Source organism: Schistosoma mansoni, chromosome 2 (genome assembly GCF_000237925.1).
Source record: "Schistosoma mansoni strain Puerto Rico chromosome 2, complete genome".
NCBI lineage: Eukaryota > Metazoa > Platyhelminthes > Trematoda > Strigeidida > Schistosomatidae > Schistosoma > Schistosoma mansoni.
Genome location: NC_031496.1, coordinates 24,805,866 through 24,820,642, shown reverse-complemented (window position 1 = coordinate 24,820,642; position 14,777 = coordinate 24,805,866). Strand labels below are relative to the sequence as shown.

At 34.0% G+C, this 14,777-nt stretch overlaps 1 protein-coding gene across 1 annotated transcript in view; it reads left to right on the top strand.

Annotated features, from left to right (window-relative positions):
- Positions 1-203: 203 nt before the first annotated feature.
- Positions 204-14,777, top strand: part of Smp_135060 (putative bollus pemphigoid antigen) — a gene marked incomplete at its 5' end in the record, with an annotated part of 59,490 nt that continues 44,916 nt past the window's right edge. Inside the window, 5 exons of the mRNA XM_018796181.1 lie at positions 204-434; positions 7,019-7,399; positions 10,951-11,136; positions 11,833-11,958; positions 13,926-14,066. Of these exons, the coding sequence (XP_018650419.1) occupies positions 204-434; positions 7,019-7,399; positions 10,951-11,136; positions 11,833-11,958; positions 13,926-14,066 (1,065 nt within the window). The remainder of the gene's footprint in view (positions 435-7,018; positions 7,400-10,950; positions 11,137-11,832; positions 11,959-13,925; positions 14,067-14,777) is intronic.

Below are 14,777 nucleotides of genomic sequence, written 5' to 3'. Positions count from 1 at the left end.
TTGAACCAATCATTATGAATGAAGATAGATTTAATTTATTTACAGATACTGTTACTAATACTACTGTTACTACTAATAGTACTAATAATGTTGGCATCAGTGATCAAATTGTAAAATTCTATGAAGTTGATCAACATCTAACACAATTACTTAGTTATTTTACACACATTTATCAACAATTATCTGTTTTCTACATACCAACTATGGATAGATATCATCAGACAATTGATCATGCATCGACTTACATTAATATTATTCAACGTCAAGTAGAATTACTCCGAGAACTGGCATTATCCATGAAGATTAGTAACAAGGATGATAAGGAGGATTGTGAAAGTACTAATTACGACGATGAACAAAATGAAGATGTAGAATGTGCTCTAATTACCTATGAAAAGTTAGAAACTCTGTGTACTGGAAAAGAACAGTGTTTGGTAAGTTTATGTAAATATTTGTGCCTATTGCAGTTAATTGATCTTTCTAGACTCTTAACGGAGATTCGTTATCAAGAAATATACTCCCGATACTAATGCTCATATGTTGTGTCTAATGTATTAGCATTCTTCGAGTGCAGTGTTTCTTAGTTGGATGCAGTCGGCAGGTAGCCGTACCTCGAAATTTCATTCTGGTTAGTACTTTTTAACAATGCACACCTGAATAACTGGTGTTTCCAGTGGGATTCGAACCCATGTCACTGTCGGAGACGTTACTTACTTACGCCTGTTAAATCTCGTGAAAGAGCATAGGCCGCCCACCAGCATTCTCTATCAAACTTTGTCTTGAACAATCCTTTCCAGTTGTTTCCAGATGCTATTTGTCCTTTTGATGTCTGCTTCCAATTTTCGCAGCTGTGTGTTCTTTGGCCCTCCTCTTTTCCGTTTCTCTTTAGGATTCCAAGTTATAGCTTGTCTCGTGATGCAGCTTGGTGATTTCCGTAATGTATGTCCTATCCATTTCCAACGTCTTCTAATTTCCTCTTCGATCGGAAGTTGGTTTGTTCTCTCCTACAATAGATTGTTGCCGACGATATCAAGGCAAATACACTGTTCTACATTCAAGTACCTCTGACGATGTTAGCGAAACCTATTATAAGCTTATTTTAATTAAAAGCTATGTCTTTTAGCTGAACTTTGAAAATGTTTATGCTATACTGTATAGAACCCTGATGGCTTTTAGTAGAACTAGTGGTATACATTTTGACATCATTATCATCATGTCTACAGATAATGTGTTTGAATTATTTAGCCCGCAAATGACCTGGTTCGGCAGAGAGTGGGGAGAGTCAGCTCTCCCTCTCGGAATGCCCTCAAATAGCCACGTGCATACAACCACCGCCAGAAAAGTCTTACTCACTGCCTCCTCGCTGTACGGGTGCTGTTTACGAAATTGAGAGGACGAAAAGCGAATATCCTGCGCCTAAACTGTGTTGGTGGACACGGAGGGTTCACCTAGGGGAGTTGGAGAGCCCTATTTCTTGAACAATGGTGTATATAGGCTCCAGAATCCTGAGGGAAAAATGGCATGTGAATCTATTGTTGGTGACCGGCTACCATGGGACTGCATCTCCTCACGATGCTCCACTGCCTTGTGGATTAGACCTTTAGGTCAAAGGCTCCGGGTTTTGTCCCTTAAGAGAACCATCTGCTTCGGTTTTGCCACCCAGGCAGTGTCGCAGCATATCTATTTGGTGCCCCTTTGTATTATTATTTATGTGCTCAAATAAATAAATAAAGTGACCGACAAGTTACTTTTTACCGGATTCAATGTATAAAGGTCACATCATCCAGTTCTCGAAATTTTATGTTGAATACACTGAGTATAATGAGTTCCAGGAGATTAGTTGACTAAGTGAAAGATGATCCAAGCAGTATGAATAAAGTTGTATCACTATACAGCCTTATTCAATTAGGTATGCATATTAATAGTCTCTGAGGCTAAAAGTTCAAGTTATTTGTTCCTGTATAGTCTTCATGTTTATTGTAATACCTTTCATCCCGGTTGTCAGTTATCTATCAGTGTGAAGTTTAACATTTCCCTAAATTTATTTTGTTCTATAAACTGGGCTCAAAAAAAAGAAAGCTTACTGGCCAATTTCTTTTTAATTGACAATCGAATACAATTCTTTGTAGTTTAGGCGAAATTAACACTTGGATGATAGTTTCTGTTACAATCAAGGATGGTAGTAACCCAAAAATGAAAATTGTGAAAAGTTATATATCTTAGTCAAAAAGAATTTATTCTTTCCTGTACAATGTGGAAACTAAAGACGTCCATATCATACATGTCAAGACGTGCATGTACCTTACACATGCAAATGATTTTAAACAAAGGGTTTAACACATTAAAGAGAATGAGTCATAAACTGTGGAGTGAGAATAGATCAGACTGATCATCACGGAGTAACTAAATAAATAAATAAATAAACTGAAGAACATAATCGGTTTATTAACATAAACTACCTACACTGTGATATTAAATGTGAAAAAAACATTTTGTTTGCCAAAAGATCATTAAGATGAAAGGTGGTGATTTATTTAAAAGGTCAGTTATTTTAATCTGCTTTGTGTAATTTACAAAAGAATACAAATCATAGTATAAGGTTTACTGTTAACACTTACTTCACTTGGTTTTGGTGTGCTCGATGTCAGGACAAAATAAGAATGAATTCTACCTTGAAAAAGTTCGAGTTTTTTCAGTTTCATTTCTAGGATTTAGTTTTCCAAATTTTTTTACTTAAAATAACTGCTAGCCTTGGGATCGAAAACACGCGTTTCACCCTATTTAGAATTCATCAGCTGGAGTTATATACGTTTTTAGGTTCTCACTGAAAGTCTAACCTGGTATCCGTTCATTGAATTAACAGTATGTTATCCACTAGATAGCTGAGGAGCTCATTAAACGTCGACACTGAAATACAGATATATCCAACCAGTGAGTTCGAGATTGGACTTAATGTGGTTCTCAAACTCCATTGATAACTACTACCCACAAAGGATAATCAACTTGTAAATGCTGGCAAAATTAAGGCATTTATTTGCTGAGTCCATATGCTAATAGACACTGACCAATGCATTCCTGATGACTAGGAGCAGAAAAGGTACATAGTCACACAGTTACTAATAAATTTCAAGTACATTGGTGGATATCTCCGAAAGTTTTACTTAGTAACTACTGATTATTACGTATAATAATTGTGAACACATAGTCTGAAAACAAGATAATCTGTTACCTAGATGATAAACATAAACACACTTCCTATTTCAGGGCTATTCTTGATGATATTATTTCTCAACAATATTTAAACATATACATTGCATGTAATCCTTTTTGTGTCAATACACTAATGGTTTGAACTAAGTGTACACACTTTATCATACCCAATCAAAATGCAATCTTAAACGGTAATCATTATGGATAGTTTGACATAATATAGTTGAAAGCGTGACTCAATTGAAGCTAGACCACCATGAAAAACCTGGAAACACTGGACGGCCGTTTCGTCCTATTATGGGACTCCTCAGCAGTGCGCATCCACCCTTTTGACATAATATATTAAAAATACCTTTATTGTGAATTAGAAAAACATCTATTGTTGTTTTAGTTTGATCAGGTTTTACTCCAATATACAGTGAGATTTATATGCATATATTTAGTAATTAAACCAATAAAGCCAGTTTATGAGTCACTTATAACAATGGAATAGATTACATAAACAAACATAGTAAGTAAAAAGTACAAACTGATATTATGACCATTGACCTACTAATTGTGATAAGAATAATAAAGGCTCGAATCAATGTTAATAATAGGAAATAGGTCAATGTCTTGAAAAAGTTGACATCGAAATAAGATTTATTAAAATGATGAAACTACGTAATAAGTGTTCCGGTGATTGGAGTTTGAAGCGTAAATTTGAAAAAGAGGGTAGAGTAAAAATAAACGAACAAAAAGTATGGAAGAGAATAAAAAACATAGTCGTTTGTTAAGGCTAATTTATCTATGGAAGAGGTACTTAGGCCGCCCACCAGCATTCTCCATTAAACCCTGTTCTGGAAAATCCCTTCCAGTTGTTTCCAGATGCTATTCACCCTTTTCATGTCTGCTTTATGGAAGAGATAGGGGTGTTTCAAATATCTTGTAGACGCAAAGACTTGGCTCGAATCCTTACAGCTACTGCCATGCGTAGGAGGTGAGTTTGAACACAGAAAGAAGGCCTGAATATCCATCCAACTTGGGTTATTTATCCGAACAACCACATCTGACCTTATTTGTTTTCCACACAATCTACACACACCTAATTTCAATCCCACCACTTGATTTTACAGGTGCATACATTTTTCATACCCATTATGAAACACCGATTCGAGCATTCATTATTTTTATCATAAATAGTAAACCTGTCATCACATCATAAATTTCTACTTTCTACTTATCGCTTATTTATGTGATCGATTTCATAATTATCAGTAACTCACAAACTGACTTCATTGGTTTAATAGTTTAGTATGTGCATATAAATATCGTTATATATTAGAGTAAAGCCCGATGAGAATCTAGTTGAAAACAATATTTTTCGCTCACATGCGTTGTTGCTTTGACTTAAGTCCACTTCAGATACACAATTTTAGTTGTAATATGTATGAAGCTTATTTTCCGCGTCCACATCAGATGCAAATTGCAATATACTGGGACATTGTGTTCCATGAAGAATACGTATTGTGGTGGATCAACCGAAACGATTAGTGAGTAATACATATCGAAATAGTAATAAGATACTAGAAAACAAGCTACAAAAATTTTAATTTATGTGAGGTTTCGATTTCTGACTACTCTGAGAAAAAGGTATTAATCTCTGTTGGCAAAGTTGACTGTATATTTATAATCGAAATGTAAATTACGACCATATCCTTTCTATGCAGTCAAATTAGTTAACATGATGATAACCTTCGGTAAGAGAATGATTGCGTACTCTATTGTTTTCCAGACAGATGTAGCCCGACATCGTTTTTGTATTAAGAGATTCCATGGTATTTTGGTTTTCTACAGCATGAGCGATTAAATGTAAATGTCCTTTATAAACTGAATAGTTTTCCCGGCTTAAAGTATAATATGTATTCGAGGTTAAAATAACCATGACGAGTTTTTAGCCAATCAGAAAAGAACTCACTAATAGATAGTTTGTGGAAAAGAAAACTCTAAAAACCGTTATCGGATTAGTTCGCCCTGAAACTGTAGTTTCACGGGGTTTAATTTTGTTTCATAACTAAAGGTTTAGGATCAGGAGTTAGGGACAATGTAGATTTGCCTGTTACATACAATATAAAGACACAACATTAACTATTTGATACGTTTAACGCTCATTTTTACTGTATGTATGCAAAAAATGGCTTTTTGTTACTATTTCGGGCAGTACTCAAAGTTTTTCCTACTAATCTTTTTATATGCTATTTGGATTTTGCACAAAAACTTAAAAGTTGCCTTCTTTATTCTGATTGACTTGTTTCCTATATGTACTTTTGTCCTTTTTTCAGCAACTATTATTTACTTTTAATTAGCTTTTACAGTGTTTGTTCGAACTCGTCCTGCAACTTAAGTGAAATACACCCTTCTTTTTTAAATCTCAATTAAACTGTATGAATTGTGAATTACGTAGGCAGCTCCATCGGCTGATACATCAACACTTGTAATCTATTGGTAACTTTAAATCTGCATGTACATGGAGTGGGTGTAAACTGATATTAAATGGGTTATCACTTGTTTTACGGTTTAATTCTGTTGATACTACGTTTGTATCGATACCGCCTACATAAAAAAGGAGAAGTAATCGAACAGTACAATCAAGGATTATGAAACATCTGCCTATATTGCCTCAGAATCAGCTAGTGTCAAATGCTTGTATTAACGAAGGAAGTAGAAAACTACGTTTATCGATAGCAAAGCATAATTGGAACCGGGTTTAAAACTGATATCAACACAGCTTTTAAAACGCTGTACATGTATTGTAAAAGACCAATTCCTAGGCGTATTAGGAACCTTGGCTATTCAGAAATTCAAACTGCTTTTATACGTAGGGAAACCATTTATCGTAACTCAGATATTTTATTGCTTAGGTTAGCGTGACGAATCCCTATTCTTTTGATATTACATTAATTTTTTCTCTAATGTATTTACAATTATTTTATGTTTATTTGTCCTTTATTTAAATGGCCTTCAGAACACATTGCCTTTAGCCATCGTCGATGGGACCGAATTGAAGGGTGTTGCCCATTTTAGAGCACATGTTTAGACTTGGATCATGCTCTAGTTCGAGCATGTATTTGTCTGCACCTTACTGAACGTAGAAAAGCCACAGCAAGAAAACTTCTTTAGGTTCAAATGAATGATGAAAAAGTTGAGAATATGTTTCAGGAAAAACTAGAGGAGCTAGTCAACGGGGAAAAGGATATCCACCCGGAAATAACTTGGCATGATATCCAAAAAGCTGTGGAAACAGTAGTTATATCTACTAGTAACTTTAACCAAAAAGTTAGGAAAAGTCAGTGAATTTCAGTGGCATCTGCAGAACTGATTGATACTCGAAAACTCATGCCATCCGGTTCCAGACACAAGGAGCATGGATAGCCTAAACAAAAGCTGATAAAAACCTAACCTAGTGATTGTGAGCAATGGTGGTTAGTGAGATCAGAAGAGATGGGAAATGCAGCAGCGGTAGGTAGTTGTAGACAACTATTCAGACTTGTCAAGGAAATGGGTATTAAACATCCAGCTGTTATTGTAACTGTCTAGGGAAAATACGGGACTGCTATTCACTCTCAAGCCAGGAAATTGAACCAATGAGCACAACATTTTAGGATACAGTTCATTTGGGCCTCAGACACACTTCAGTTATTCACTATCGGCCTTCTTACCAATTAACTTCTTATAATTAACTTTTTTGTTTAAAAACAAATTTTGTTTTCATTAAAAGTTCTACAACTTTTCCTGCTCTACTTGTTGGTTTTTATCCAAATGTGAATAGGACCTATTGGAAAATGTTGAGAATAATCATCAAACTATTATTGATGAACTTGTAAATATGGTCAAACAAATTCAAATTTCAATCAATGAAGTAATAAAATCCACTGACAACAGTCAAGATTATTCAACGACGATGACGTCAGCAACAACAATGCCAGTCAATACAATAGCTACCAGTACATATTTGTCAAAACTACTAGATCCTATTGAATCAACATCACAAAGATTTCTGTATTCCATTTCAGAAATCCAAAAGTTAATCTCTGAATACGATCAGTTGATTATTCATACAAATACAAGACAAAAGATAATACCTCAAGAATTATCTGTCAGTGTGAACACACTGGATACAGTAGATTTACATGATTCGGAATTGTTTCAAGTTAGTTATATTGTTTATTAACATCCTTTTCAATGACCATAGATTATGAATTTCAAGTTAAATTATGATACCCTTCTCAGTTTTTGAAGGTGACCTATTATTGTGCGTAGGTTGGTTTATTTTAAGTGAAAAACGACAATTGCACAGACGAAGTAAATTCATTTTCTATAGCGATATCCTTTTTCATGAAATCTATACACATACTGTAGGATTTGACAATACTGGTATCAAGTTTCAAGGAACGTTAAGCTTGGATAACATGTATGTTTCTACTAGATCTTGTAAGGCTTTAGGCGTTTATGCTGTACGGTTTGCCTTAGTTCTTGTTTTATGGATTAAGATAACCTATAAATTCCCATAATTTTTACAACCGTTAAGGGAATCATATTTATCATGTAATTACGTGAATAATCACCGTTATGATCTTTTTCTATGACATCATGTTTACCAATGTTTGTTTTTAATCATGATTGATTTATGAACTCAGTCAGGGAATCCAAACCGACCTATAACTTTATCTTATCATAGTTATTTTATCTAGTTCTTCATGTTTCAATCTATCCATAAATATCAGGACAGATGACTTTGTAATACCCGATAAATCAATAACATCTAGTAAGGCTGAATTAAGTCATGAAACCATCCCATAAAGTGACCTGAATATTACTTGCTTCCTCTTTCGGTAGGTGATTACAGTTACTACTGTTTGTCCAAATAACAAATATGACTTGCTAAAGGTACTTTGCTTATGTCAGTTAGTGGCAAAGTATATTTAAAAATGACTTTTTAAAGCTATATATAAGTGTCCTTATTTCCCTACTAATTATAGGACGCTTGTATACCATCAGTTAATAATTATCAACACCATTTTAATGTATTCGACAAACAATATGAAGAATTGTTAAATGAATCTTTGACAAATTCTTGGCCAGTTGTTCATGATCATTCCTATTTGAATACTGAAAATCAATTGAATGGGCAAACATCACTAGGCGATAATTTATCGCAAACAATTATTCACAGCTGTGATATGAATGAAAAACGTAGTACAGAAGTAATGATTTTGAACAATATCTTACAAAAAATAGATTGCTTAGAAAGTGAGTTAATTCATACAGTGCGCCTTTCTTTTTCCCTTTAAATAATGGATAATATCAATAATCTTTACTATTAATAAAAATAAGATGAATTCGATAACTCAGTATAAAATGAATGACAAGTGTAAATGTTTATGCCCCCAAATGCCCTGGTGCGGCCGAGAGTGGGGAGAGTCCGTTCTCCCTCTCGAAATGCTCTCATATGGCCACGCGTATATAGCCTCTGTCAGGGAAGTTCTATTCACTGCCTTCTCGTAAAGGGGATGTTGTTCACAAAAGTGAGAGGACGAAAAGCGAATGTCCGGCGCTTTAACCGGGTTGGTGGACATGGAGGGTCCACCTAGGGGAGTTGGCAAACCCTGATTCCAAACCAATGGTGCACATGGACTCCAGTATCCTGACGGAACAAATGGCATATGAATCAATCGTTGGTCACCGGCTACCATGGGAATACATCTCCTGACGTTACTCCACTACCTTGTGGATCAGATCTTTAGGTAGAAGGCTCGGGGTGTGGCCCCCTAAGAAAACTACCTGCCTTGGTTTGGGCACCCGGGCAGTACGACAGCCTTCACACAAATCAAATAAGATTTATGTGGCGCATAAGTATTTGGTGCCCCTTTGTACCAATATTTATGTGTTCAAATAAATAAGTATATGTTGATCTATGAGCGATCATTGAAACACGCGTATAAAGATTAAAAATGTTGGGATCTCATTGAATGTTCACTGTTCTCTGAAAACAGATAAAGTATGAAAGAGTTTCTCAGTAGTTAAACCAAGATAAAACAAATTTAGATATTTCTAAGGTTGAATGAGTTCTAATAATTTTTATCGAAGTATAAGGTATCGTAAGTATGACATGTCCAAATGGTTTTCACCGTCTTATCATAAATGTAGTGAATAAACTAATGTTTGTTACATTATTTGTTAGCAGCCAACAACATTGGATGCATTATCTTTGGAAGTGTGAATGACTTCTTGAACTCAAGTCTTTACGGCCTATTATTTTATAGACATTTTACGGAGTTTATGAAGAACTAAGTTTTTATTGATGTGATTGTTCATACATTATAAATACTTAGGTTTAACGTTTTTGAGATATATATATTATACTACTTAAAAGTATTTCCAGTAGGAATGTTCTGTTGTTTGATTTTTTTATCACATAATTCAATGTTGAGTATATAAATAGAAGGATCAGTTCAGAGACGAGTGACTATTATACAAGGGCTTTCTGTAGATAGAGGAAACTCTAAGATCTGTCTACAAGAAATTCTTGTGGAATGGTTAGCTATCAAGCTTTCACAGCTGCGTCCTCATTACCTGAAAGCAAAACTTAATTATATCTCTCGCTACCCGGATACAAAGAATTTGTATTACTGAAGTCAACTGTACCTCCTTAAAAAACGCTTATCAAAAACGGGTATCCTTCAGTACTTATTATGAAGAATACAAAACTCGAACCCCCTAATAGCCTCTGTAAATAGGAAACACTTATGAGCGTCCATTTTAAAGGTGATATAACTACAGACATCCTGAAAAGGAGAATTTCCGACTCTTTCAAGAGAACCTTCTTCATTGAGGCTTTGGGATTAGTGTTTCCCAGCCAGCCATTGTTCACTGGCAGTCTATGGAATAAATTGTCACATTTTAACAATTACATGTGTATTTTATAACTTACTTGTTCGTATGAAGCCAGGTATTTAGGACCTTCGATGCGTATTTTATCCATAAAGATTTAATAACATTACTCGAGTTGGGTGAAAAGAAGTGAAAAATGACTCAATAAGAAGCTCAATGGTCAAAAACCTTGTGAAAATAGACCATTTAAGCAAATTCATCTAGAAGATAAGTAGAAAGCTGTCAAAAACAATTAGCACCCATCTTTTTAGCATTCCTGAAGCACTTGCTATACATGTAAATAAACCAGAATTATTTGTACAAAAGGAACTTGTACAACCTCTTTTTCTACCATGATCGTACTCCCTCATAAGTTTTTCTTCTCCTTCACGGTCATTTGATAACCTTTTTTTTCTATAGATCTTTTACCCACAGCTGACTTCTTTCTGTTTCTATGATCCTGCTGATCATAGTTTATCTCGAATTCAACATTTTATCCTGATACATTGAGTCTTGCTTTTCTAATCACCATTCTTTATCTATCTTCATGTTATATATTCAAACTCTCAACCATCGCATAATTATTATTTTCTCTAATAAAAAATGACGTTTTTAATTCCTTTTTTATTTTACCTTACTGTTACCATGTTCCGCAAAATTTTATCGCTACTAATATAATTATTATCATTTTGAAAAACAAGTACATATCTGCAATTATACAGCATTGGAAATGAATTCTCTGAAAAGAAAACTCCTTTCTGATCCAGGTTTTCGTATTTTGTGTCTCAATGGTTATATTCCGCTTACTATGTAAACTGGTTTTATTTTCTAGGTAATCTTAAATTATCCTGTTGTAATATAATGAATGACGAACTGGTAAAGAGTAGGATGAGTCAAGTGAGCGAGTTACGATCTGATGTAACTGACAAATTAAATCAAACAATTAAGGAAATGGAACTAGTGCGTATGAGTAGTCAACAAATAGAATATGCTCAAGAGAAATTGAATTCTCTAAAAGTAAGTCCAGAATTTAATAAGTTTGAAATATACCGTTTTTTTTTAATTTTTGTGTTCATATTTTCTGACTTTCCTTAGTCCGCATACGTGTTCTAAAATACTCCTTAACAGTATGAAATGTTTTCCAACTTTTGGTTGCAGTAAAAGACATGGGAGATATAAGTCTTCATTTAAGAAAATATTTCTCCCAAGTTAGTACTAATCAGAAATGGAGATAAATTTAACTTCTACGGTGAAGTAATGGTTGAAGATAGTCAACAGGAAACCGTGAACATGAATTTCGTGGTATTCGGCACACGTTAGTAAGTTGTACCTGTAGTCTAGAGGGAACTGATACTCCCTGTTAGAGATGATCCCATGTTACGTAGCTTCGCAATCAGAGACGTTACTATTGAACTATTTGGACCACGACTAACCTCTTGCAGGACTGAGGCATGCTCACAATTAATTGATCACTGAGTAGTGACCAGCTTCATGTATCAGGCGTTTCTTAGGTACAACCATTCATGAAAGTAAAAGTAACAAATAACTGTTCTATTTTATATGAAAATCGATGTCATTTCTATTAATTACCGTTACCTATCTTTCACCATTGTTGTGTAATTCAATACTTACTTGTATTTTTTTGTGTATCCCCTACAGACATAGTGTTTATTGATATTAAATGTAATTTTATTAATTTACTTCACAATTTAGTCTACATATAAACAATCAGGCGATTCATTTCAACATAGCGTAATCTCTCAAAACGAGGCTGAATTGGCAACCAATATATTTGAAACATGTGCTCATTTAATTAAAAAACGATTATCTGAGATAAATGTAAGTTTGAATTGTCACTTCAATATATTGTAAGTAAAAGTGTAATAACAAAGGTATTTACCTTGAAATGTATCAGTGCAAAAACAATACATTTATGTGTATAATGCTACTGTTATTGCTTTATTCAACTGATAGATAGTTGAAATCATGGGTCAATTGAAGCTAGACCACAATGGAAAACCTGGAAGCACTGGGTGGCCGTTTCGTCTAAGTGTGGAACTCCTCAGAAGTGCGAGTCCACGATACCGCCTCATGGTTTCAACTACATAAAATTACTAAAATCTCTGCAAATTTACTTCAGTAATAAAAATGTTGTCTTCACATTATGCATCTATAAATTTCATTGCTTTTTTAAGGATAGCTAAATGCATCTTCATTCCATACATAGGAAACGTGGTTCTGAAAAGTTAATTAAGTAATCACATTGTTTAAGAAAATTTCTTTGAATGAAATTCTATCTCATTATTCAAGCCTGTTGAGATTGTTTAACATTTCAACAAATAAATTTGAAAGTTACGAAAGTGTTTTGTATTCTTAGTTGTTATAACGTGTGAGTGCGTTCTTGCCCAGTTGATATATATATGAACGTGCTGATTCCCGCCAATCAGAGAGGAGCGAATTATTGATCAGAGCTATGATAGACAAAAAATTGTATGAGCAGTCTTCAGCATTTTTCAGTTCTGCTTCCTGCCTAGCCCAGCCAGTTAAGTCCAGAACACCAATAACAGCCTCTACAATATGAATCATTATTCTCAAACATAGTGGGTTTATATACCAATCAGACAGACCGCATCGTACCATAAGATAGAAAATAACATTTGTACAAGATTTGGCCAAATGTGACCGTGAATAGGGGGGGGACAGTAATCAATAGACTGGGTATAACTCAAGAATGGTAAATCGTATAATAATAGTTCATAGGTCAAAATAAAGCTCATAATAAGAGGGATACGAATATGGATACTTTAGTTACTTAACAATTATACAATAGGAAATATACATATCACATCGGTCCATAAATAGTCCTGAAAGTTACCATTCATAATTGTCCACTAAAGTTTTGATTGTCTTCTCTTTCAAAGTTCATGGTAATTTTTCCTAGAAAACCAAGTAAATTTTGATTACTGAATTGTTCAATTATAAAGGCGAGTACTGCATTAGCTTTCCCTAAATCAACTGGACCTATAGTGTTGTATCAGACTTCATCCAAAAGCCTCATTCCAGTCAAAATACTTCCTTTATTAGTTTACTTATTTTTATAGACGTACTTGTTTTGTTGAAACTATTTATCCGACCTCATACTGATTTTAACTTTAATGAAAATTTATTAATATAACTGAAGAATGTGCTGGTCTTCCGTTGAATATTCAAAAAAGAACCATTATCATCCTAGCAAACAGAAAGTTTTGAATTGGTATTATAGTTATTGAAATTCATGATTCTGTTTGAGTGTGTTTCAACACTGAAGAAACTTGATCGTTTATTAGAGAATTGTATTGAATAAGGTTATGTTCAATATCAATAGAATCTGTCAAATTGTTCCATGGTAAAGTAAGAATAGGGTATTATTTATTCCTTGAATACATGTATATCGGCGATCGATATTGCCAACATGTTTATTCATTTAGACCAAACAGTATTGTCGTTTATATCTTCAATTACAAATTCAGATGGTGTCACTTTTCAGGACCACTACTCTACATCTGATCACCTTCAAAGAAAGCTTTAACTAACCCATGGTGTGTTAATTCCAATGTTTTATTATATTCTACAAATCTAAATTCAGAAACATTGTCTCTCAACCTCTCGTGTAATTTAATCACAATGTGTCCTTTATATACAACTCAGTAATATTAATCATCTCTAATACGATCTTGTGTTGTAATCTCACTTCGAGTCTACTGAATAAAGTAATTAACTGTTGCTTCTTTTGTTTGTGTATTTTTTTATTAACTTCTCTTTATCAGCAAGTAATTGATAAGCTTCAAGAATTAACTGACGAAACCAATCCTACTAATACAGATTGTTATTTACTACAGAATTTCAACTTTGACGATGAAAACAATACATTTCTATCTGAAATTACGCATACCGAAAATAACCTACCGGTAGATTCAATAAATTCTGACCAAAACAACATATCTCTATCATATTTTAATATTCCTTTATGGTATGAACAAACTAAGGTAAATGATGAAGTTGTCAATTTTCTGGAACATATAAAAAATCAACGTGAACGCCTATTATTCGGTTATGAATTATCACAACGTCTTGCTATTTGGTTATCAGTAAGTTGATTGTGTTTATTCATTGAGTTGAATACTTTTCTAATCGAACAATCAAGGATAAATCATTAATAGAATCCAGAAATACATAGATTCTTTGTTATACCACTCAGTTTGTGTTTAATCTTTTAATTAACCGAAGAATTATAAAAAAATTCCGAGTGTTTCTTGATTACCATCACTTATTCGCATCTCAACCATTGCCTACCTCTACATATAATACTGGATAGCTGTCTCTCAGTGAAAAAATTGGCATTAGCCCATGAATTTCTTGACCGTTAGGCTAAACCCTCTCTGTTGATACCGACCATGGGGTTGAGGTCTTCGTTATAATCATTCATTTTGAAAATCGATCCCTTCATTTCGAGCCATATTTCTCATATGCAGTCTTTTTTTATCATCATTGAAATAAGCATTATTTTGACTCCCTCCCTATTCATCTTTTTAATTTTCTCTCGATATCCTGATATGACATATCCCCTTGAGCTGATGGATATATGCCCTTATGTCCTACATTGGTCATGACTAAATAGA